General features: G+C 38.9%; 1 protein-coding gene across 25 annotated transcripts in view; it reads right to left on the bottom strand.

The window, feature by feature from the left end:
• kif1aa (kinesin family member 1Aa) overlaps positions 1 to 26,663 on the bottom strand; it is a 101,822-nt gene that overhangs the window by 52,879 nt on the left and 22,280 nt on the right. For 11 of the 25 annotated variants that reach the window (XM_034038403.3, XM_034038404.3, XM_034038429.3 and 8 more), the window contains exons 3-26: positions 25,866 to 25,939; positions 22,205 to 22,384; positions 20,887 to 20,955; positions 20,308 to 20,486; positions 19,904 to 20,015; positions 19,404 to 19,481; positions 19,233 to 19,295; positions 18,395 to 18,412; positions 18,018 to 18,096; positions 17,454 to 17,532; positions 15,260 to 15,402; positions 14,645 to 14,683; positions 12,315 to 12,517; positions 10,329 to 10,408; positions 9,978 to 10,053; positions 8,336 to 8,415; positions 7,933 to 8,039; positions 6,735 to 6,818; positions 6,366 to 6,546; positions 5,578 to 5,650; positions 3,045 to 3,138; positions 2,278 to 2,426; positions 1,378 to 1,556; positions 710 to 847 (exon numbers count right to left, since the gene is read on the bottom strand). In XM_034038403.3, the coding sequence (XP_033894294.3) occupies positions 710 to 847; positions 1,378 to 1,556; positions 2,278 to 2,426; positions 3,045 to 3,138; positions 5,578 to 5,650; positions 6,366 to 6,546; positions 6,735 to 6,818; positions 7,933 to 8,039; positions 8,336 to 8,415; positions 9,978 to 10,053; positions 10,329 to 10,408; positions 12,315 to 12,517; positions 14,645 to 14,683; positions 15,260 to 15,402; positions 17,454 to 17,532; positions 18,018 to 18,096; positions 18,395 to 18,412; positions 19,233 to 19,295; positions 19,404 to 19,481; positions 19,904 to 20,015; positions 20,308 to 20,486; positions 20,887 to 20,955; positions 22,205 to 22,384; positions 25,866 to 25,939 (2,557 nt within the window). The remainder of the gene's footprint in view (positions 1 to 709; positions 848 to 1,377; positions 1,557 to 2,277; positions 2,427 to 3,044; positions 3,139 to 5,577; positions 5,651 to 6,365; positions 6,547 to 6,734; positions 6,819 to 7,932; positions 8,040 to 8,335; positions 8,416 to 9,977; positions 10,054 to 10,328; positions 10,409 to 12,314; positions 12,518 to 14,644; positions 14,684 to 15,259; positions 15,403 to 17,453; positions 17,533 to 18,017; positions 18,097 to 18,394; positions 18,413 to 19,232; positions 19,296 to 19,403; positions 19,482 to 19,903; positions 20,016 to 20,307; positions 20,487 to 20,886; positions 20,956 to 22,204; positions 22,385 to 25,865; positions 25,940 to 26,663) is intronic. The other 14 variants (XM_034038413.3, XM_034038415.3, XM_034038427.3 and 11 more) reach the window with 3 other exon arrangements.

Genomic DNA, 26,663 nt, shown 5'->3' with positions numbered 1-26,663 from the left:
ACTAAATCTGCTCAAAGTGCAACAAGGTCGGTGCTGTGGACAATTCTAGATGGAAATTTGTAATAAGAGAGAGCACAGAGTGTTACCTGTCAAATGTGAAAAAACAAGCAGACAATGAGACTAAATAATTCATCACTAAATGTGATGAAAGTTAATAGGTGAACACAGCAGAACCAGATCAGTAGGAAATCAGAGGAATACAATTTTAGCATGTTATCTTTGGATTTGTAAATCCAGAATTCATGTAAATATGTAAAAATCACCAATTTAGAATTGCACAGTACATCGTTCTCATCTTTGAGAATGTTTAGTGTACTTAATTCATTCACAGCTATCTGCCAAGTGTCAATCAAATTGACTGTTTTATCCATGATTCCTAAAACAGATACACATTACATTATTTTGGGTTTTTCAGTGTTCTTACTAATCAGGTTCTTGAGTTCAACTGCGATACACTATGAGAAGTCTTGTAATTGTAAGTAGGTATGTATCTGTGTATCTATTCTGTATACACATCTATTGAAACATCTCCACTGTGTCTCTCTACAATGTGACTCATCCCCTCTGCCTCTGCTCTTATTTATCACTCTGTGTCTGTCTGTCTCTATACTACACTGCTCCTTTCTGTCTATCTGTCAGAGTGTCTCTATCCTGTCCTGTCTTTCTCACTCTCTGGGTCAGCTTGCTTTGCAGGGATGCTGTGACTCACCTGCCCACCAGGCGGAACCATGGGAAGCGATCGTAAAAAGGGTCTCCACCAGTCATGACATTATCACAGTCGTCAATAGCACTGCTGGGCACCTCTGCTGCGCGATCGTACATCTCCCGCATAAGATCCAGCCTCTGTCTGCACAGGGAACATGCACAGCTAAGTACAAAGACATTTCAAGTATTTCTGTCAGCCTCTCCAGTAAAAACAATAATCAAAAGGGTGGTCTCCAATTCCTTCTGCCATTTGTTTTTTCGCCAGTTGAACCTCAGCAGTGGATCTTACCATGGAGGCAAGGGCTGCCAGTTAATTTTAATGCGTCAGATTTACTTAACCTTTTTTCAGTCCTTTGGAAACAGCTCTGAAACTGGTGCATTTTTTAAATATCCCTTGGTGTCAAAGTGAAATGTTATATTCTTCAACAATAGTCCTGGGTATACGCAGTCTAGTTAAACAGATCTTCACATGTAGTTCACATGTACTAGAGGATTTTTTCTACAAATGAGTGGTATCAGACAACCACTTTTTTTTTGCACAGCTTTTTAATGCAATGCACCTTGCAATTTTAAGGGTAAAAAGGTAGAAGCATCATACTAGATGAGGCAAACAAGCAGGCCTGGAAAGAGAGATAGACAATGGACAGATTCCCTGTCCCGGACTGAAGATACCTGAGTTTCTCAAGAGTCCAATAGTGGGTGGCCCCATTCTTCTGGTCCTGGACCTCTACAGCCACAATGGTGCGTGGGAAGGGATGCTTCTCCCGGTCCTTGGCAGCATCGAGGGGCAGTAAATCAGTGGACAGAGGAGAGTACAGGGTGTCCGTCAGCAGCACGAACTGGAATTGAACCTGCAGGACAAGGAGGGCACAACAGCTTGGCATGCAGCACAATGGATGACAGGACTTTGTTGATTGAATGAACAATATAGTGTCATACTGACTGAATATATTTTGAGGGTGTCTTGTGGTCTTAGACCAGATTTCATTAGAAAACTAATTTCCCCAATGCTACCAATAAAAGTAAATGGACCTGTCATTGCAACCTTGTCCTCAACAGATTATCTCGCTGGGAGAGAGACGGTAGGACAACTCAATTGGTAATAGAATAGAGTTTTTGTAGCTAATGGAATGGATTTTCATGATGAACCCATGAGTCAATCCTTCCCAATGACATTGACCTGTTTCTCCTCCCAATCAATGCCATTTGTAAATTCTAAGGTTTGTCCCCTTTGAAGTAAGAGGTCTATTTTAAAGATCTGATTTATTGACCACCTATTACATCACCAAAGACGGAAAATAACTTGTCTATACATTTTATGTTTGTCAGATCATTGAAACAGACTCCAAAGTTGGATAGATCCAAAACAGCAGCAGTTTGACTGTGCATTCAATGTGACATGGTAGGATAACAAGGTCAATATCCTCACAAATGTATTTTTTTTTTATTCTGCTCCATTAGAATATCACTTACTTCCTACAACGGAGTACCATGGCTTACCATTAGAATAAGTCTGTTAGGGAGGGTTAGCTCCACAGTAGTCAGGGATGGCTTGGCTAAACCTTTACTCACCTTCTTCTTGAGCTCCACGCTGATGGCGTTGGCTTCTTTCAGGAAGATGGCGTTCCCCCACAGCAGGTCTCTCAGCGAGGTGAACTGGTAGCACTTCCACTTCCGGAAGGCCCACAGAGCCTGCTCCAGCTCTCGCTCAGTCCATTGCACTGGGGAAGCACAGGAGAGTGAAGCACACTGCACTGAGCACACCACAGTACACAGAGCCATTTCCAGCTCTCGCTCAGTCCATTACACTGAGGAAGCAGAGTGAAGCACACTGCACTGAGCACACCACAGTACACAACAGAAGTGCAATGCTGTATTAAACACTTTCTAATTCTGAGAAGCACAGAAGTACTGTATTACATACAGATAAGCAGACAGACAGTCTTTTTCTTTTTGAAGAATTTTCAGGATGTCATACCGTATATATAAAAGGGGGAATTAAAACAATAACAATAACAGGGAATGCTTCAATATTACTCAAAATATGAGTTCCAATGTATCTGGATGGCATCATTGTCACTACTGCTTTGTCACGACTGTCAACAGTCGAATACATTTTTTCTTCATTTTGCACAGCCTAAAGCATGCTTGTGAGTAACCATGCAATAGCGGTGTAAATATACACTACAGTCATGGTATTTTACTTATTGTGATGCATATGATGGTCCTGATGAGATACTTTGTATCATGTGTAATATGATAGAATTAAGACTGAACTACTAGGAAATACACAAACCCTATTACAAACACTTAAAATAAGACAACTGCTGCATGCTCACCTTCTTCCTCAGGCTCTTCCTCCTCCTCTGTGGTTTCTGGGTAATAGCGCGAGTCCACCTGCTTCTGCAGAGCTTCCAACTTACTCTCATACTCCTAGTCAATAAAATAACAGGGCTGAGTCACTATGCAAATGGAATGGAAATGTGGGTTTTATAATCACATCATGTGTGTCACAAGGCAAAAGGTGGTCCTATCGAAGCAAGTGCTCCGAGCCTACCAGTAAGGAAAGCTAGATACAGTACTCCATCTACCTGCACTGCTAGATCAAAGGACCCATCGCATCAATAAAATGTATAGTGAAAGCATGGTAAAACAGAGGCAAGCACAGAATGATAATATATACCCACCATGAAAAATACAAAACAATCACATATATTCCTGTTTTAAGTGCATGATACATATTTAAATACTATATAGTACACATACATTTCGCCCTCTCAGGTCTTGTATAACCTTTTTCTGTAATGGAAACATCTAAATAATAATAATAATAATAATAATAATAATAATAATAATAATAATAATAATAATAATACACATCTCTGTTCAAATACAGTTAATAATGTTAAATGTGCATCTTTGCGACATATATTGGCCATTTTCCGCTGTTGTTGTTGTTGTTGTTGTTGTTAACATGGCTGTTATGTTCAGTTTTAAACTAATGCAGTAGTACAGCTATGACAGCACCGCTATTACGTTATGGACTGTCGCAATAGCTACTGTAAATTGAGCCAGCTGGGTTTTGACGGCAGTCGCAAAAGAGACATGTGCGTCTGTTTGGGTTTAACAATAAAGAGCCGTTCCTGATCACTCAATTCTGTCTTGTGAATACATAACAATGGCATCCAAGCAAAGCACTGGGTGGAATTTCTTTACCAAGCAAGAGAAAATGGAATTTGCAAACTCTGCCAAGGAAATATTTTGAAGGGGGAAGCATGCTTACTCAATGTGCTCCACATTATTTTATTTTTATTTTATTTATTTGCTTGTTTATTTTTAAATAAAGGCTACTTATTTTATATTTTTGGTAAGAAACTATATCTGCGCAATAACTGTAGATAAAGCATTCTTTATTGGAAGCCACACGGTTCTTATTAATGGATCACAGAGTTAGCATTGACAGAAAGCAGTGCAGCAGTGTGGAGTAGTGGTTAGGGCTCTGGACTCTTGACCGGAGGGTTGTGGGTTCAATCCCAGGTGGGGGACATTGCTGTTGTACCCTTGAGCAAGGTACTTTACCTAGATTGCTGCTGTAAAAACCCAACTGTATAAATGGGTAATTGTATGTAAAAATAATGTGATATCTTGTAACAATTGTAAGTCGCCCTGGATAAGGGCGTCTGCTAAGAAATAAATAATAATAAACCAACAGGATGTTGTTATGTTGTTTTGTTTCCGATTTTAGTTCCTGAGAAGTCGCCGCATGAGGTGTACTTGCCGCTCGATGTGTGTTATTGTTTTCTATATTTTCTTTAAATTCTCAAATTAATAAATCGATACCCAGGTATTAAAAAGAGACCCGGGTAGCGTCAGGTAATTTAAAACCCGATGGGTAGCCGGGTTTTTGGGTACCCGTGCCATCCTCTAATATATATATTAGGAAAATCAGGAATATATATATATTATAAGCAAGTAAATGGTCAAATATTCTTGGGGTTATACCCCAAAATATATGAAAAACAGAGTATAATTAGGAGAGACTAATTAGAGGAACTTCTAATGCTGAAGGTTGTGCAAAGCAGCTGGATTTATAAGGTGGAACCCTGAAGAGGACAGGAGTGACGTATTTTGTAAGATTATTATTATACCTTTTTAATTCATATAAGAACATCAACAATCATCAGAAACACCACTGTACCAAAATTTGGTTTGCAAAACAAAAGTAAATTAAGAAATTCAAATGTACCGAGGAAATGCTGTCCCCAAGTTTACCACCCTATTTCTCTAAGATGGGTCCGTTATTTCCACTGGGTCTATATGTCTTGTTTCACTCACAGAATATGATCTCACCACAGCTACATTTGCCTGGTATTATTATTATTATTATTATTGTTATTATTATTTATTTCTAAGCAGACACCCTTATCCAGGGCGACTTACAGTCGTAAACAAAAATACATTTCAAAGAATCACAGTACAAGTATAATACAATTAAGAGCAAGATAAAATACAATGACTTTGGTTCTAGCAAGTACATTTGTATTATTTGTCTCTGTTTCAAAGCATCGGTGTTGCATCAGGGAGCCTTCTACCCTCCTTAATTAGCTACCAAAAATGAGATGAACCACCCTCCTCCAACATGTTTGTGTTTTTTTAGTTTGCTTACAGCATCCTCTATAGTAGCTAGCCCAGGAATGAACAGGCAGAGATGATACACTATTTTTACATCACAGACTAGAAGAGCATTCTCAGATATCACAGACTAGAAGAGCATTCTCAGATATCACAGACTAGAAGAGCATTCTCAGATATCACAGACTAGAAGAGCATTCTCAGATATCACAGACTAGAAGAGCATTCTCAGATACCCACCAGCCTCTGCTGCTCTAGGAGGTTGTTTGCTTCCTCTCGCTCCCTTCGGTATTGATCCTCCAACTCCTGTAGTCTAGAGAACAACCAGCATGTGAGTAACAAAGAACTTGCCACAGAAAAAGTGAAAGCCAGCGGAGAAAGTATATTTGAATGTATCTAGGCTGTACGTTAGAGAAAATGTATTTGACAATGACCATTATGAAACCCAAATCAAGAGAATCATAAAATACAACTGTGTCCCAAAAATGTCACTGAAATGTTCTCTGAAATATGAGGCTTTGATATCTAGTCGATCCAGGGGGTATATGAAAACTAAGGTGAATGTGCGTTCTGAGAAGCTGCAAAAATTGCGTGGATTTCTAGTTTGTGGTTTCTCCTACGCAGCATCAAACCAAACAATTTACACAATATACTAAAGCAACAGAACCTGAAGAAGAGGGCTTTACCATCTGGTAATGCCCACCTCGTGCAGTTAAATGTTAAGGCATTTAACATAATTTAACATAAAAGGGCCTCATCATAGGGTAAAGCCCTCTTATGAGGGGTTCTGTTGCTTGAGTATATTGCGTAAATACACACATATCCTGTGGGTATGGTAAAACTGCACTAAAATAAGTTAATACAAAGCATCTAAGTTTGTTGACTGGCAGGTATTCATAAAACATCTGATCAGATTTACAAGCTTTCATGCTGATGTCTGACGTGCAGCATCCCAATGTTATCATTGCTGCTGATGTCTGGCGTGCAGCATCCCCATGTTATCATTGCTGCTCCTGCTCTGTGCCTACCGCTGCTCCATCTCCTGCTTCATGTCAATGCCCTGTTTGTCGAGCAGCTCGCGCTGTGCAAAGGCCCAGTCAACAGGCTCAACTGGGGTCTCGGCACAGGGGGTACGTTCTCGTTCCTGTCTCGCCTGCTCAGGGTGATTGAAACGGAACACATGGCTCTTCCCCAGGATGATGCGGTTTCCTGGGGAGTCAAAAGACAAAGAACACCCCTTTAATTGAAGGAGAAACCATTCTACTGTATCTAGTAATAAACTCTATTTATCTATCTATCATAGATACTCTAATAACTATGGAAACCTTGATAGACAACTATCTGCTGAAACGCTTATTAAAACAGCCATTGCACATATCCACTTAAGGCAGACTCACCTGATCGGAGGATAGTAGCCTCAGAAACTTTCTTCCCGTTAACGTAGGTTTCTGCTCCTTCACACGGCTCCAAGATAACTGAAACTACACCAAGAAAGATGAAAGGTAAACTTGAATGCGTCAAAGAATAAATGAGCAATACATTCTCCATATACACATTCTCACAGCTGAAAACTAACACAAATAAAACTATTGGAAACATATCCTTACAGATATCAGAATATATACTGATACAAATCAGTTGCTGATTCAGTTTACAGGCTATACACCTTTATAATAGTGCAGTCCCGGGTATTTCAGATATTAATGAGGAAGCCTCTACTGTATGTTCTGTTGTTATTCCATCAAAACCACTGTCAAAAGAAAAGTGCTAAATTTCATTACACAAAAATAATGTTACATTATACTTTAGTTCATCCTAATTATAGTAGCGGTTTTCTATACAGTGTATATGTAAAAACTTCAGTGTGACATTGGCACTAAACATTTTTCATATACTGTACATTTCAAAATCCGTAGTTCTATATATTGCGGTTTGGTTCAAGCTAAGTACTTAACATTATGTCTCTTCTACAGCTGTGTACCAGATATGAAAACCATATCTCAGAGTATACTGTCTCTATCAGCAGAAAACCTCTGTACAATACACACAATAGGCGGGAGAATTATAGTTCATAGTCATAGGTCAAAGTCAGGGGAACCATTACTTTGTACCCAAAGTGTCTAGATAACATTTTAGTTTTCCCCCCTTATATACATCGGGATTTTCACACCTTTCATTAACAAATTCATTTAAAAATGCAGTACGCTTGTTAATACAGTACTCACAGGATACCCCTACAGAGTGAGAAACCAATCTAAAGTAGAAATATCTTGTTAAAGAACAACAGTATGCAGCCCATTACATTCCTAAAAACTCTCTGGCGCCATCTGCTGGAAAAAGAACATATTTGTTTTACACCTAAAGCTGCGCAGCACGATAACCGTGGTGCACTGTGTACTGCAAGTTTACTGTGGTGCCAGGGAAGCTTTCCACGTTTGAAATCATCCATTACTTCCAACACTCAAATCAAAAGATAAACCTTGTAAAATGAGATCAATGCAACCTATTGCACAAATGCCACTGTAATAAAGTTTCAACATCCCTGACTAAATATAGATTTCTTAGTTTTTATGGAGATACTGATCACAGCCTTACCTTCTCCCAGTGGGCAGGTTGTGCTGGTGAAAGTGCAGTGTTCTTCCTTGATGAAGTGTCCACTCAGCACAATATCCTGTCTGCTGGCAGCGTCCTCGCGGCCCACCCTGTCCAGAGAGAGAGATACCGGGAGGATTAACAATACAGGAAGCTGCTTTACAGAACATGGAGCCGAATTACAATAATGGTCTGATATTAGCCCTCAGAAAATATAGCACAGTATGCTGCCATTTTTTAAAAATAATCCTTGTCAAAGAAGTAAAAAGTGGGTACAACTCCCTCTGTTTACAAGAAAACAAAACCCATTTTAGTCACCATACTGTTACGTTAGACTAACCAATACACTACTGAAGGAATACGCAGTGAGCTTTGGCCCAGTTTCAATGACAAGGTAACCCCTTACCTGGTGATTCCATCTTTAATGTAGTACAAAAGACATTCGGACATCAAAGGATCTTCATTCAGGTTCACGAGGTGAGGGGTCTGAAAAAGATCCGGGTGTACATTTAAAGTGATTCTGATCTTCTGATTCAGACTGGTATGGGATCAGCAAAGGAACAGAGCTGCCACCACATAAAACTGGAACATTAGCACCGCCCTCCATCCTCAACAGGAGCACCGTCAGGGCTTGAGCTCTCCGGATTCCGTTTTGGGAATCTCTTGTTTGTCACTTTTCTTATTCGCATATATTCTTGTATCTGTAGTTCTGTAACCTGAAACTCAAGATGATGCCTTAAAGAACATAGCATCACAGCAAAAAAAAAAATAGAACCGTCATGCATTTCAAAACAGCATGCATAAGAAGACCTTGAGTGAAGACAGCAAAGTGTTCTCTGCAACGAAAGACGTCTGACCCAGGAATGTATGATACTGCATAAGGATCAAAACCCATATGTATAAACTAAATGAAAGGAAAAAACCCATATATATATATATATACATGGTTTAGCACGCCATCTAACACCAAGTAAGAGTAGTTCCTACTGAAAACCCATATGCATAACATATATATATATATATATATATATATATATATATATATATATATATATATATATATATATACACACACATGGTTTAACACGCCATCTAACACCAAGTAAGAGTAGTTCCTACTGAGTCAACATCACCACAAAATTTACTGAAGCATGTGCGTTTCCTTAGCAGTTGCCTAAGTACTATCAGGCCTAGGGTCCAATTGGTGGATTAAGGAAATTACCAATGTAGTAATGCTGCCAGTAACATGTGTCACTTATTATTCTAAGCCAGGGGTGTCAAACTCAGTTCCTGGAGAGCCGCAGTGTCTTCTGGTTTTCGTTCTACCCGAGCTCTCAGTTACTTAATTGGTCTAATTATTTGATTAACTGGACAAATTTAACACTTCTGTTCAGGCCTCAAAATGTTTCATAGGTAGTGTACCTTCAATCAAGTGCATTTCTAAAACCATCAACTGTAAAAGACCTTGAAAAATATTAAATATGTCAAATTGAACAAATAATTAGATCAATTATGTTAATTGAGAGCTTAAGCTGGAATGAAAACCAGAAGACCCTGCGGCCCTCGAGGACTGGAGTTTGACACCCCTGTCTAAGCAATCCTACTTTATCTTAGACAGAAGAGGACAGAGATAGGAACTATGGAAGCTCACTGCAGTCTGATTCACACACAAGCCATATTTCAGACCCGTTCAAAACCAACCAACCTCATTTGGAGAAAACAACCCAACTGTATCGATAAAAACTGGCTGAGGTTTTCTTGCTGTCGGCTTAAAAATAAACAAAAGTGATTTTAACTTGCTCCAACACAAACACAAATACAATGAAAACAAGGTCAAATACATAGAACACATTTTTATATAAAAGTATATACATGTACATGCATAGACACATATATAATTACATAGAAACCACAGGATGGAGCAAATTGAATGATCACCACCTGTAAACATACCCCTGGGAGCTCCTTTTTCCTTTTAGACATCTGTTTTGTTTGATTGTTAAGTGTAGGTATTATACACGCTACATTCTCAACGTTTGATTACTAACCTTCTTTGGTGAGAACACGCCCACTGTGCCTCCATCCTCGCGCATGGCCACGCCCATCTCTGCAAGCAGAGCCTCTCTGGGGAAATAAAATAAGAGACCAATATGCAGACATGTTCTAGCATTACTTTCTTCACAGTTCAAACATAACAAGTGTGCCAGCAACATTGCTCTTGCATTAAAAGGAACAACGTTAAAAATCTATAATGAATAACAAGGTTTTGACTATACAGTCTTCTTCAAGCCTAGAAGTAACCTATTTTTTTTCGTCCAGATTTGTTTGCGCTGAATAAAGCAGTGTTCTTTGTTCCTTCACATAGGAAGCACACAGGTCTGTGTTGACCTGATCACTACCTCTCCATCCTGATGGCTTCTGTCCGGCGGAGTTTCTCCTCCCACGTCTCGTTGAGCTCAGCGATGATTTTCTCAGTTTCCTGTCATTAAAGAATATCTTAATTGAAATCCCATTGAAATCACAGAGAGAAAACACAACTGAACCCCAACTGCTGCCAATGTGGTTATGGAGAAATTACTTACTTATCCATCAACTGAGCTACAGTAGTTATCTATGTACCTATTCCTGTGCCATGGTAAATTTAAATGAGTGTTTGCTCCTGCCTCTGCCTGTGTCATTGCTGGATAATATTTACATTCCGTGCAACCAAAATGCTTCTTGATAACCATTTTTGGATCACAAGGCTATGTTTGAGGTGCTCAGCGGTGTTAGGGTTGCACTTGTTTGGTCATTTCCCTTGGTGGATGAAATTGTCCCCTTCAATGGCTTCTTTCCATCATTAACCAACCAGCTGCTTCCCCTATTGACTATGTTTTCAGAGAGTAACATAACTCAGAAGACACTGCTGAGATGATCCAGGAAGTGCAAGTGTAATAGATATTCTAAGAATAAAGTATACAAACTGAGAACTTTCTGAAATGTCTGGTAGGATGAAAATATATTTGCTATAATTTGTTCAAATAGCACATCTGAGAAATATGTAGCTAATGGAAGAGGAAAGAAGTTAAGGTTTATGGAATTATTTTGTTCGTTACGGTTACTTTAAGCAAACACTGAATTGTATGCGTTATTATTATTATTATTATTATTATTATTATTATTATTATTATTATTATTATTATTATTTATTTCTTAGCAGACGCCCTTATCCAGGGCGACTTACAATCGTAAGCAAATACATTTCAAGTGTTACAATACAAGTAATACAAGTACTACTAACGTTAATGTTAGTTGAATTGTAGGATTACATCATGAAATCTGTCTCATCTTAAAAAACTTAATTTTCATACATCATTTCTTAGGAGTCTAAAAAACAATAGTCTAGGATGACTACGTGACTCTAGGATTAAATTATATCCAAAATAATACACAGGAATTATTTCATAACAGCAGACTATGCACTTTATACTGTTTTATTTATGAATGCACTCAGGGCATTCTATTGTGGTTTGTAGCAGGGACTTATTTTGCGTAATCCCTGTTAAACACTTTGTTGGCAGTTTAATACTTCCATCTGCGCTGTCAATGTGCAATAAAAAGCAAAACTGCATCCAATGCGTACCTGTACTCTACCCCAGTTATGACATGACTTTTTTTTTATTTAAGTTTTTTCGATTCTTTAATTTTATTTACCCCATTTCCACTGCTGGCTGGCCGAGGTCGCTTTTTCTGGTCTGGTTTGCTATATCGTATCGAGTGTGGCCACAAAGGAACCACATCACCACATAGCAGGGAGGCATGTGCTGGATAAGAAGCCGACAAGGGAACAGAGCAACACATTTGAGGCTTTTTTCACTACTGCAATGGCTGTCAAGAAGAGTTTGGTCAAAAAAGAATGAAGAAACGAAATTTTTTTTAACAATCTGGACTCTGAAATCCAGATACGGTGAATGGGCGCTGTGCAGAATATACACATGTTCGAGAATATACAGTCCTTGGCGAACACGGATTCAGTCAAACACCACATCAGTGCCGGGACAAATTTTAAAAACTTTTATGTAGAGCGAAAAATAAAAATAGCGATGAACGTTCTGTCAACTGCAGCATCCATTGTTCTGGCACGTTTTTTTCTGAACATAGTACTGCTACCGTTTTTTTAAAAAAACAAAGCACAGTACTATCCCACAATCCCACCGTGCTCTATTGACGCAGGAAAATAACCTACACATTTTGGAAAAAGCATTGAAATGTATTTCTCTTGGCCATGGCTGGCTCTGGCCCACAGTGGAAACGAGGCATTTGTCACTGTACTTTTTTCACGCAGGATCCTGTTGCTATGTATTTTTGTCCAGCCTGTACTGCAGTAAGACCTGTCTTTGCCTCACCTTGAGCCTCTCAATGGCCTCCTCGCTGCCAGGACTGAACATGATCCGGTCATGGAGGCTGTTGATGGATCCGGCCCGACTGGAGAGGGTGGAGAGAGAGGGAGAGGGGCTCATCCCTGTCGTCGCATTGGCCACTGTGGAAAGATCACCCCTTTGATTGACAGCTTGGTGATTTTTGTTATTGTTCTTGAAATCGGATATGTCTGTCATAGGAAGGAGGGAACCAGGAAGGAAGGATGGGCAGGACGGGGAAGAAGAGAAAGAAGGGGAGAGGTAGAAGAAACCAGAGAGTAGAGGAGGAGGACAAAGAAGAAAAAGAAGAAAAAAACAAGACACAGGTGGTTCGAAATGAATCCAAAAAACAAGGCGATAGAGAGATGTTCGCAAAAAAAAGAAATACAAATTAAAATAAACTGAAAACAAATTAAATACCCTTTTAGGGTATAAAGCACTCTATTCTTTATAGTCTTAAAAAAGAGAAAGACAAGAGTGAAATTAGACAGAAGTCTCGAGGTTAGGTTGTGAGAGGGGGTCATTCTGCTTGTAAAACCTCCATTGAATCCTCCTCAACAACAAACTATTTTGTCCTCAAATTCTACACCTGCAAAGAATAGGTCATTTAAACAGCCAAGACACAAACAAAAACAGCAACTAGAAAGCCCCACATGCTGTGCTCAGTAAAGTGTTAAGGTAGCCAAAACCGGTAATCAAATACATGAAATTGCAATAAAGATGTGCAGAGTTTATCAAAACCTTGGAATCCAGCAAGAAACTAGCAGTTACCCTTCCGCTTGCTATACCTGCCCAGTCTGATGTTCAGTCTAAACCACTAGGCCACTCTGCCTCCCAGTCTCAACCGCTAACCTTTGGCTACAGTTTGTCCTCCACCCTCTTATGCTGAAGCCAGTGTATCTTCAGTTTTTACCAGCTGCCTCCCCAGTTCTAACCTTTCATTACACTTCCTCCCATTCCTCAGTCCTAAATTCATTTTTTTATGTTAAAATGGCAGTGTTTTAAAACATATGGTGCAAGTATGTCCTGTTCACAATTGATCTTACACGATCTGCAAAGAAACGGCCGGGTGAAATATTGTGCACTTTAAGGCAGCCAAAGATGGCACTTTCTGCCATTCAATGCCTACTTTTAAGTCAGCATGGAAGCCAGCTAAAGCAAGCACCAGCAGGGGCACACTATCGCTGAGAACGCAAGCCAGAGTATCTCTACAGCATGAGAGAGGCCAGCAGGTTTCTGACACAGCTTTCAAAGTTGACCCAGGGCAATAATGAGACTGCAGTGCATTGTCTGGTTTTATGGAAGCCTTTTGGGACTAAAGTAATGTCCTTCATTATATATCCAGCTTTCCAGTGCTTAACTAATATGTGTTATACCGGAATTGTTCATTTAGAAAAAAGTGTGCGACCACCAGTACATTTCAGTGGCTACATTTTCAGATCCAGTGACATAAAACCCAGGTACACAGAGGCATTTTTGGTGAGACTATGAGACGGCAACTAAAATGTATCAATTGATAAGCATATGGTAATCGATCCCTTGCACAGATTTTTGACTGGATAAAGAAACAGGGGCCATGTGACAAGGGTTAAAGAAGAAGACTGCTGAGATGTTGCCTGAAAGGTTATAATTATAGTTAGGGGATTTCACACAAACTAAATCTGCATTTCTACATTTTGGTTGCCACTTTGTGCAGACCTGTGGAACACTTATTTAAATCTCTGACAATGGTGCAGTTTTTATACTTATTCTGTCCCAGAAGTTTGTACATTGAAAGAAGAGATGGACTCCATTACAGGGTTTAAGAATGACTGTATAATGGATTGCAGAACAGCGGCTTCCCAACAGTATCAAAGAAATGAGCTAAAATCAGAATCTAGTGTTACATAGCCTCTGTCTGTCTCTCTGTATGTCCATTTGTTTTACATGTGTATACAGTGGATACAAGTCATGGTGATCCACTCTTTAATATTACTCATAGCTGTGGGTTGTTATGAATGTCACTGAAATGCTTGTTGCTAATTCCATAGCCTAGGTTGAATCTGTGACTATAAATGAATTACAGATAAACAGTTCTTCCGTGAATTTCTCTAGGCCCTATTTATCTCCAAAATAATAAATGGAAATGATTTCATAAAACCAGACTATTATTGAATGCCCCTTGTACACTAACCCCACAGGATACCTATATCAATCTATGAAATATCTTTCTCAATGAAAGGTCTGTTATTTTATATTTCCCCAACCCCTCGCCTCATGCTGTAGGGCCCTGCGATGCACAGTGAAGCTGTAAAGTGTTGGACTATTGAGATACACACATTTCAAACCGGCAATCTCGCTGCTCTTCCCTGGAAACGCTGGGAGGGAAAGAGACAGAGAAAAGAAACCAGTCAAACACATTTACATGCACTCCTGCCCCAGGTGACTTGTAAACAGATACAAGTGCATAAAGCAAGTATTTTTGCGCATGTGTATGTCTGTGAGTGATGCAGTCAAGCTGTGTACACTATTCTGTTGTGATAAGTCTCATTTATGAACTTATGCTCGGACCACACTAAGACATTAAGAAATACAATTGACAGGAAGCACACTGTGATGAATAATCAACATGGAAGAAAATACAATTAGTGAATGTGTGTGTATCATATACACATATGTGGCACTGCTTGTGTGCATTTGTGTGTCACTGTCAGTGTGTATATTACAGTTCAAGATAAAAAAAAGTTAACAATTAAACTTCATTTCAAATTATGATCTACTTATATAAGTTTTCAATAGAATACATGGGTTTTAACAACAGGTCTTTGTAGTTATAGTAATTGTGGCTGATCTATGTGTGTGTGTATAGAGTTTAGACGTGCACGATGAAGTGCATGTAAAACAGTATGCAAACCAAGAAGTCCTCTCTCCCCCTCCCTCCACCAGTCCCTTACTTGCTATGATGTCTCCCAGTCCTTGTGATAACAGCAGGTCCTTCAGTCGGGACACTTCCTCCTTTAGTTCTCGAACCAGCCGGTTGTTGGGGTCCTCATTAATCACTGCGTTACAGCGGATCTGCTTGGCCCGATCTGCGTACCTGCAAGAAGAGACGATAACATTTGAACATAGTTACAACTGAAAACATGAAATACCCAAATATGTACTGTAACTAAAATAAACTTTTTTTTTAGAACCATTATGGGTGTGCAGAGAAACCATTATTTTTCAAAGTCCTAATGTTCCATTTAAATATTTTTTTTAAAGATAGATGATACGATGACTTTTAAGGGGGGGGGGGGGGAAGGGGCATATTTTTCTGTTGAAAATATTTTTTGGTTTGTTTTTTTTAAAGGTTGTTCAATTGTTTAAAGGTTGTTCAGGGCAGCAGTGTGGAGTAGTGGTTAGGGCTCTGGACTCTTGACCTGAGGGTCGTGGGTTCAATCCCCGGTGAGGGACACTGCTGTTGTACCCTTGAGCAAGGTACTTTACCTAGATTGCTCCAGTAAAAACCCAATTGTATAAATGGGTAATTGTATGTAAAAATATAATGTAATATCTGTATAATGTGAAATCATGTATAATGTGATATCTTATAACATTTGTAAGTCGCCCTGGATAAGGGCGTCTGCTAAGAAATTAATTATAATAATTGTTTTGAATTACTGAACTACTTACAAGAACTTCAGACCACCATGTGGTCTCTCTAATGCAACGGTATTATTTTAGTTGAATTAAAATAAGGAAAGGAGATCTTTGTAGGTGTCGCAAATGAAAATAAAATTAACAACACAAGAAATCTCAATTTGTTAAGATAAAGAAACCCCTGTCTTCTTACAAGATGATATACAAATGCTTTGCATTTCAAGATGTATGATAAAACAGATGTATATTAAAAGTCTTTCGTTGTGTACAAAAAATATAGCAGGCTAAAGCTTTTAGACACACACAAATGAGCTGTTCTTGAGAGACAAAGATCCAAAAAGCATAAAAAACGACTACAATTCAACACAAAAACACCATCAAATAAATGATACACTTGAAAAATGAAAATAGGTTGAGCACACACACAAACTGAAGGATTGGCCTTGAAAAATGATAAAACCCCCAAGTTACCCAATATCAACTCAAAAAGTATGTTTTAATAAATGATATTCATCACTGCCCTATTGGAGCCAGGAGCTAATTCAATGCATTATTTAAATCCCTTTTTCCTCCAAGTAACGAGTAATAGCAAAATGACCTGTACTCGGTTAAAAATAGCTATACTCATTACACATATTCATTTTTACTTGTTACTCGGCACACTCGGTAAGTTTTAAAGCTATTAATATCTGAAATACAATGCTTCCTCCTTATTTCACGATTTGATAATTGACAAATTCGGTTAATTCAAAGTTAGGCCATGTTGACAGTAGATTGTGTTCTACACTTTATTGCATAAGAACCCTCCCCTAATTCACTATTTTCAATATTTCACATTGTTTGGTGTGGGACCATCCTCCTGAGTGGACTATACACAAATTATAACTGCATGTCAACAGACAAACAGCTCAGGAGATTTAACCCAAACAACTCAAAGATTATTTACTAACTCAATCTGAAAGCTGGCTACATGCCAGATGCAAGGGTTTCAAAAGAATCAATATTCTAATTTCAGTTCACTTGAAGCCCATTGAATATGGCAGTCACTTCAGGTTTCATGCAGTTTATATGTACGGTTTTGGTGTAAACAATCTCAACAAAGCAATAAAGACAATAATCTGCCCGTCTGTCTCTGAGATCAGGCCAATCCACAGTAAACATAGAATGAAACAACAGAAAGTACTGTATACATTTCAGTGTTTCTGTGGGAGTCCTTCTACTCTGATAGGTGAGCTGTATGTATGTGTGAGGGTTGACCTGCGTCTCTCTGCTTTGATTGGTGTGCTGTATGTATGTGTGAGGGTTGACCTGCGTCTCTCTGCTTTGATTGGTTTGCTGTGTGTATGTGTGAGGGTTGACCTGCATATCTCTGCTTTGATTGGTTTGCTGTGTGTAAGTGTGAGGGTTGACCTGCGTCTCTCTGCTTTGATTGGTTTGCTGTGTGCAAGTGTGAGGGTTAGGGTTAGGGTTAGGGTTAGTGCCCGGGCGCTGTACTGGACTCCCTACCTGAGAGTACTGAGAGTCTCATCGTAGTTGATATCAGCAGGGCTGAGCGCAGCCACCATAGCAGTACGGGAGTTTCCACCTGATAGTGGAAGGCAAAAATAAAGTGAAACGTCATTTTAAAGGGTTGTTTATATTCCCATAACCTTTTTATAAGTGATTCTGAGTTCTGTCCAACATGGAGATTTGCTTGTTATTCTCATTTGTTTTCAGTACCTGGCTACGAGCTTGCTTGGAGATGCTTCCAGATTGCATATACTTCCAAGAACAAATCACGAGAGTCTTTGACCTTTTAACTGCTGCCCTCTACTGCTCAATAATATAGTGAACAGAGCTGAAAAGTAATAGTCTCATGTGATTTGTCTGAATGTGGCAAAATAATAGTTGATTTAATCCACCACCTGGCACATTTTTTAGTAAGGAATTATTCTTCATGTGTTTAATCTTCTGGGTCTGTGTTATTAGTTTAATATAAAATATAAATTAATTGCACTTTGGAGCAGACCTTGACACATGTATCCCACAGGACCCAATGTCCATTTTGTTTGCAAGCAGAAAAATTCTTACCCAGGTTTTCCCTCAGAAGCCAAGTCAATACCGAGTCTCTGTAGGGGACGAAGTTTTCTGCCTTTTTCTTTTTCTTGTTCTGTTAAATAAACATGTATTTAGATATTCATTTTAAACATGATAAGTTTATTAAAAACTCTGCACTTAAGTCCCTGGGGAAGATTACATAGTTTTAGGAATTTTTTGATAGAAGAAAAATAGCAAGCAATACTAAAAGTGTTTTCTTGCCCTTTCGAGAGCTACCTACAGAAACAAGCAGAACGTGGACAAGACTTCTCCGATGGGTTGTATTAGCAATAGAAAGGGGTATTTGAAGTGTGCAGTATCTTATTTCATTTGTATTAACAATAGAAAGGAGTATTTGAAGTATATAGTACCTTATTGGATCCTGAGTCCTACAAGAAAGAAGTAAACAATATTTTAAAATATTTCACCAATTTCTTTGCAGCAAACATTTTGAGGATGGAGATGTTAAAAATACATAAATATATCATTGATACATTTTTCTAACAATCTGTTTAAAAATATCTTAATGCAAAAAATCCATTGAAGTCCTTGTGCTAAAAAACCTGTCTCATAACAAAGCAATTTCCAACAAGATGTGTGTCTCCTGATATCTACTACCCACATATAAGCAAGAAAAAGTGATCTCCTGCTGCAGCCCTTCCTTTTCTAACATACATCCCTGCTCTGTAAAACATCTCCACCTTCCTACAGGAGCTCTTGCAGCAGGAAGTAGCTAGCATTACCCTACCTGTGTTTGAAAAAGAAACCTATCTTCTGGTTAACGGGAATTAGATAACTATACACCAACCTGCATCACAGTTCCCTACTGTATATTCAAACGGAATCTGACTCACTTTATGTATTTATTTTATTTAAGAACTTTATTCACTGGAAAGGCCATCTAATCTGCAAACAACTTGTTTACAAAGACAGCCCAGTAAAAGATATATACAATATAATACACTACAATTCATATATCTACAGTGACTTTCATCACAAGGATCCCAAAGCGCATCACAAAAAAAAGAGTAATAATACAAAATGTAATAAAGTTGAAAGAGATCACTAATTTGGTTTTGATTATAACATTGGAAAAACTAAGATAATAAAGCCACTTTATAAAAATACAAAACATTAATACAATTTGAATTCATTGTAAAATTAGAAAAGTATGATATATCTTCAATATAAAACATTTATAAAACTCACTTCCGCCAAGGCTGAGATAACCTTCCCCAGAGTTGTCAGAGATTTGTTGATATTTGCACCTTCCTGTTTGGGTCAGAAATGGGAGAAGTTACAAGAATATATACACATTTACAAGGGACTGTATATTCCAAAAGACAGGACTCCACAATACAAGGGTGATCTCACACATACCTTTAACCTGGTCCCTTTGGCACCTGTGGAATCCGCCCTTTCACTGCCCGCCAAATCAACCAAGCTGATTTTGCTCACCTAAAAATAAACAAACCAATGTTAACAACCCTTTAACAATGAGAATTAATTTCTCCAGTTCAGTGCGGTGTTTAGTCCTGCACTTCCGTTTGCATAAAACAAAAGATCTCAAATGTGTATTTTTATTTTAGAATTTTTTTTTTTTTTTTTTTTGGCAAGCTAACTAATTGGAGGTTTATTTCTCTACCATATAAGAACATAAGAACATTTACAAACGAGAGGAGGCCATTCGGCCCATCTTGCTCGTTTGGTTGTTAGTAGCTTATTGATCCCAAAATCTCATCAAGCAGCTTCTTGAAGGATCCCAGGGTGTCAGCTTCATATGGTCCCCTGTTATACACCTTAAGGAAAGCAATCTGCATTCTGACACAGCTTTTTTTTCCAGAACTACAGTATCTTCCCTGAGGTTAGATCAGCCGTACCTTTTCGGAGGTGTTGTCAGATTCCTCATCCTGTCTTTTCTGTGTGAAAATGATGTTGAAAACGGCATGGGAGCGGCTGCTTGTCTCGTTCATGTTGGTGGCTGCCACAGTCCTGGGGAAGGAGAATCCAGTTTCAGGAAAGCGTATCATAATGAGAAAGCGAACAAGAGGCTGTAATGAAATCCCTATAGATCAGGGGTGTCCAATCACGGTCCTGGAGGGCCATTCCACTCCAGGTTTAACAGGGAAAATGAGACCATTAACTACTTCAGGGTCTGGATGGAGGTTTAATTGGTTCAGTTAAACAATTTAGAATCAGGTTGGAACAAAGACCAGGAGTGAAAGGGCCAACTGGCCACCCATGGTATAGATAGTCAAGAATTTAGTAAAAGCTCCCTCATTACCTGGCCTTGTTCCCAGAGTCCATGAGGTCCTGGATATCATTGTAGGAGGTCACAGCCAGTTTGGACAGGTCCTCCACGTATGGGCCCATGAGAGGGTGCTCTCGCACTCGCAGGTTGCCCTTGTTCTTGGGGTTCAGCAGGTCACGCACTCGCTCGCAGTAGATCTCCATGTAGCTCACCTGGGAGTCGACACAGATACTCATCCCAGCTGTGCACTCACACAGAGCTCACCCCACCCAGATACACATTCCAATACAACTCAGTTTCAGGGTTCTACAGAACTGAGTGCTAGGCTCTATGGAAATGCTTTCTGGTTCTTATTGAGTTGACTGTTAGGGGCTTATAGAGAGTTCTGGTTCAGTTCAGTTTTTTTTTTTCAAAGTTATGGCAGGGCAACTTCTTGAACTCCATAGGTTCACACAAACTGTTTTAAAATTGATCAAAATTACATTAAAAATTGTGTGACTGAAGGAGATATTATGATAGCAGTAATGAATGCTATAAACAGGTTATGAAATATTACATTAATGTAGCTCATTGATGGCTCCTCATTGTGAAAACAAATGCCATTCAACTCACCTCCACAGAATAGGACAGGCTGTTGTCAATATTGCCATCATTGATTCTGGAGAACAGGTCTTCACACATCTAGGAAAAAGACAATATATTGTGTTAGTCGTTGTTGGTATTTTTGAGTTTCCAGAGTGGAAAAGCCAAGCTCAGGTTCTGCAACTCCCATGTTGTTCTGGGCTGTATTAATATGTTTTTATTAACAGTAATGAGGTGACGAACTGCCCAGAGTATCACGAGAGTTACTTCTGGGCTTTTGGCGGAGTAAAATGGCTTGACAGTTTTATTTTGTGTTTTGCAAAAAATATAAAATTAATAATAAATCTAGTCTAAGATTTTGAGTGACATTTTGTCAACTGGACTGTAGATGGCAACATCTGCCACACACAGAAAATCCTGTGTTATACATCATCAGCTCTATTCTACTGATGACACCAGGGATGTTTTCTGTCTCTCCATCTTCAAACCTGGCAGTGATCTTCAAACCTTGCAGTTAAAGTACATGGTGCCTATATGAAACCTATGTGAAAAACGCACACATTATGGTAACGGTGAATTAAATTTTTTAATGATAATTTATTTCAAGCTGTGTTAGAGAAGAATATTTATTGAACACTCCTTGCAGATCCTTCAATGCTGTACTTCTGGTCAACTTCCTAAAGTTACCATTGAAAACAGTCATAGGAAAAGCAGTGATTGGTACTCACATGCGAACCAATGTGTCTGGCTTCTGAGAGTTTGAGTTCTTTTAAAGATAATATATGGCAAACATTTCGCATGTTTATTTTTAAGTTTATTTTTCTGGAGAATTATAGGTGTTTAAAAAATGCACTCAGAAGAGTCATTGTCTAACAAAACTATATGTTCAAAATTTCTAACAAGGCTCCCAGAAGGAACTTGTGTTCGGTTGCGTTCCTGCAACAGGAAGTACAGCATGGAAAACAGTACAAGATGCATTCACCAGTTTTATTGTTTAAAAATGCAATTAAAAAATACCATTAAAAATCAAATGCACAGATAGAAAAATGTGAGATCTACGAAGTGGTGGTAATACATATTAAATAAGATTTACTGGAATTATTTGGCGACATGTACTAACTCTATCCATGCACAAGGCCAAACTAACACCACTTCTTTCTAGACACTTTACTGAACTCACATTGCCCTTCAGCTCAAACCCTGCCATCCTATCAGTCCTCAGCTAAAATTCTCAATGCCACCCTGCCTCCCAGTCCACAGCTTTACTACTGTCCTTCCTCCCTGCTATCCAAATACCCCAGTTCTAATCCTAGACCTCCCTTTCAATCCCAGAACTCCAAAGCAGTACCAATGGAATGATGCCCAGTTGGTCCTTCTCCTGCCTGCCCATCATGGTGTAGGATTTGCCAGCTCCAGTCTGTCCGTAGGCAAAGATGCAGACATTGTATCCCTCGAAGGCGTGCTGCAGCATCTCCTCCCCAATGTCTCTGTAAACCTGCTGCTGTGATGCATAGTTTATATCTTCTGGCTGTAAAACACACAATAGAGCAAATTAACACTCACCAACCCCTGCCATAGTTACACAGATCTTATAACATTACCTAATATTGGGCATTATTTTCAAAGCGTTCCCCCCATTCTTTAATAAATCCTTTTATTTTAAAGGCAAAAAAAATTATGTTAATGTGACAAAATGAGATACAAAACACATTGATATTTCTTTAAAAAACTTGAAATATATAACTTAGTTGTTTGGTTTTAGCTTTGTAAAAAAAAAAAAAAAAGTGTTTTACCTCTTATAGGAGTTAATAAAAGACTGGAGTAATGCTTTGAAAACATGGCCCATTGTGTCGTACTTGTGACATGCTGTACACATACATTTGGAAACAATATAAGTCATATTCAGTTCGAACCAACACAAGATGGCAGCAAAAAACTAGACACAGCATGGGGTATTAGGGGAGATTTTTTTGTGTGTGTGTGAAACAGCAACAAGAAATAAAGCTTAGAAAAGTCAAGTACGCAATTAAATCAGTTAAAATCAACAGCTTTTTTGTGATAAAAACAGACTGCAAGGAAGGAAGTGATGTCATGAGCTTAGCTGCTGCAGTGCCCTTCACCATTTATCACTGTAGTTTATTTTCTCCTCTGCTTCTTTTTAATTCGCAAGGAGCCAGGGATACAAAAAACAGTAGTCCCAGTTTTAAGCCTCACAGAGTCTAGCTAGGAGGTACCGCTTGGATCCCAAACACTTTCCAGTAATTATCAAGAGAAGTATCTGGTGCAGTATTTCTGCAACATATAAACTGTACCAGGTCTCCAGTTCAGGTACCATTGTATTTCTGAGTACAGCTGCAGCTGCCAGTGCACCCACATGTTCTTGCTAACAATGACACTGTTGACATGATAACATCACATTAGTATGTTGCATAATGCATGAAGACAGTCAGGTGCTGTTTACTATGTAGAGCACTGCAAACATTTGAGGCTAAAAACCATATCTTTCACAGAACCCAGTCATGTAGCAGCCAGCCAACTGTAACATGCAACAGGACCACGCCTATGTGATATAACCTATATTTACAGTACCGAACACATATTTTAATGAGCAATTCATCTCACAAGTAGACTGGTACCCCGAAATGTTCTCCTTTTTCTAGGAAAGCAGCACAACTGGGGATGGGGAGTTTGTTGCCGGAAAACCACTCAGACTACTTCCTCAATAAATATCTTGGTATCACTGAAAATATAATTGTCTCCTCTTTAAAAAACCGCTAATCGTTTTAATGATCTCACAAGTTTACGGCACCCTAAATATGATTAATTTATTAGAAATGCTGAACGGCTGGGTGGAGCATTTGTTCTCTATTTTACCCAAAAAGCAATTTTGAGTATTTTGGCTACTGCCAAGACTAGTACAATATTCAGTGTAGCACTGTCCTTGGAAGTTCTTAGCCAGAAATCTTTTTTTGAGGGTAAAGTGAAGACAAAATGTCATACCCAGTTAATCTGCATTGGTAGTAAGTGGATCATATTTGGGGACCACGGCACTTGTGGGACAGGTTGCTCATTAAAATTGTGTGCATATTTTTAAATAGAAAAGGATTTTCTATTCAGTGATACCAAGATATGTCGTGAACAAGTAGTTTAAGTGATGTTATCCGGCAACAAACTCCCCACCCCGTCTTGCTGTAAATCATTTGTTGTTTCCACAATTTGTGTCGGTACTGTATATATATATATATACAGACGTGCTCAAATTTGTTGGTACCCTTACAGCTCATTGAAATAATGCTTCATTCCTCCTGAAAAGTGATGAAATTAAAAGCCATTTTATCATGTATACTTGCATGCCTTTGGTATGTCATAGAATAAAGCAAAGAAGCTGTGAAAAGAGGTGAATTATTGCTTATTCTACAAAGATATTCTAAAATGGCCTGGACACATTTGTTGGTACCCCTCAGAAAAGATAATAAATAATTGGATTATAGTGATATTTCAAACTAATTAGTTTCTTTAATTAGTATCACACATGTCTCCAATCTTGTAATCAGTCATTCAGCCTATTTAAATGGAGAAAAGTAGTCACTGTGCTGTTTGGTATCATTGTGTGCACCACACTGAACATGGACCAGAGAAAGCAAAGGAGAGAGTTGTCTGAGGAGATCAGAAAGAAAATAATAGACAAGCATGGTAAAGGTAAAGGCTACAAGACCATCTCCAAGCAGCTTGATGTTCCTGTGACAACAGTTGCAAATATTATTAAGAAGTTTAAGGTCCATGGAACTGTAGCCAACCTCCCTGGGCACGGCCGCAAGAGGAAAATCGACCCCAGATTGAACAGAAGGATAGTGCGAATGGTAGAAAAAGAACCAAGGATAACTGCCAAAGAGATACAAGCTGAACTCCAAGGTGAAGGTACGTCAGTTTCTGATCGCACCATCCGTCGCTTTTTGAGCGAAAGTGGGCTCCATGGAAGAAGACCCAGGAGGACTCCACTTTTGACAGAAAAACATAAAAAAGCCAGACTGGAATTTGCTAAAATGCATATTGACAAGCCACAATCCTTCTGGGAGAATGTCCTTTGGACAGATGAGTCAAAACTGGAGCTTTTTGGCAAGTCACATCAGCTCTATGTTCACAGACGAAAAAATGAAGCTTTCAAAGAAAAGAACACCATACCTACGGTGAAACATGGAGGAGGCTCGGTTATGTTTTGGGGCTGCTTTGCTGCGCCTGGCACAGAGTGCCTTGAATCTGTGCAGGGCACAATGAAATCTCAAGACTATCAAGGCATTCTGGAGCGAAACGTACTGCCCAGTGTCAGAAAGCTCTGTCTCAGTCGCAGGTCATGGGTCCTCCAACAGGATAATGACCCAAAACACACAGCTAAAAGCACCCAAGAATGGACAAGAACAAAACATTGGACTATTCTGAAGTGGCCTTCTATGAGTCCTGATCTGAATCCTATCGAACATCTATGGAAAGAGCTGAAACTTGCAGTCTGGAGAAGGCACCCATCAAACCTGAGACAGCTGGAGCAGTTTGCTCAGGAAGAGTGGGCCAAACTACCTGTTAACAGGTGCAGAAGTCTCATTGAGAGCTACAGAAAACGTTTGATTGCAGTGATTGCCTCTAAAGGTTGTGCAACAAAATATTAGGTTAGCGGTCCCATCATTTTTGTCCATGCCATTTTCATTTGTTTTCTTATTTACAATATTATGTTGAATAAAAAATCAAAAGCAAAGTCTGATTTCTATTAAATATGGAATAAACAATGGTGGATGCCAATTACTTTTGTCAGTTTCAAGTTATTTCAGAGAAAATTGTGCATTCTTCATTTTTTGTGGAGGGGTACCAACAAATTTGAGCACGTCTGTATATATACAGTACCAATTATGTAAGTTTAAAGATACAAATAACCATGTTGAATCTAAATGGCTTTCTAGTACACATAAAAGGCAATGTTCACAGTAGTAAATAAGCAGTATTAAAGAAGGGTTACTCACAGAGGTGTGGGACCAGTAAGAATAATCAAAGTTGAAGCTCTTGTTCTCTTTAGGCTGTTTGGGGTTGAGAATGGCTGGAAGAAAAACAAAGATAGGACTGGGTTCAAAATCTATCAAGAAACATTCAAATACAATGCAAACGCTAAGGGCCCTGATGCCTTCAGCTAATCAAGTGTGACCAGAAATCACTTTGAGATATTTAAAGCTTTACACAGACCAGTTAACAGTAAAATGGAAGTTATGAGTATCCTATTCCAATGGATTACCGTCAGTGTTTTTTTTTTTAATAGTAAACCATTATGCACAGCCAAACATTTAAGAAAAAACTAAACCTTAATGACACAAACAGGAAATTATAATTTAAACTGATTTAAATCCAGGCTGTTGTTCAGTAAGATGGTTGGCACAATTGCTGGCTGGGTCTCATAAACCACTAACCAGCCTCCCAGATGTTCTTATGGAGGAGCAAATGAGCCGGGCTTGGCACCAGTTCACACCCACAACATCTCCTAACTATCCTGGCTACCAAACCACAGAACCTGCCAGCACTTACTGCATCTGAGTACATACAAACATAAGAACATTTACAAACGAGAGGAGGCCATTCGGCCCATCTATGCTTGTCCGGTTCCAAGTAGCTGATTGTTCTCCAAACTGCCAAGTTGAGTCTTAAAGGATCCCAGTGATTCAGCATAAACAACATGACTGAATAGCCTATTCCACACCCTCACCACTCTGTGTGAAGAAATGTCTCCTTCCCTCTGTCTGCCTAAATCTTTCTCCACTTAATTTCCAACA

Source organism: Acipenser ruthenus, chromosome 17 (genome assembly GCF_902713425.1).
Source record: "Acipenser ruthenus chromosome 17, fAciRut3.2 maternal haplotype, whole genome shotgun sequence".
NCBI lineage: Eukaryota > Metazoa > Chordata > Actinopteri > Acipenseriformes > Acipenseridae > Acipenser > Acipenser ruthenus.
The sequence above is the reverse complement of the archived record's forward strand: the minus strand, read 5'-3'. Positions and strand labels throughout refer to the sequence as shown.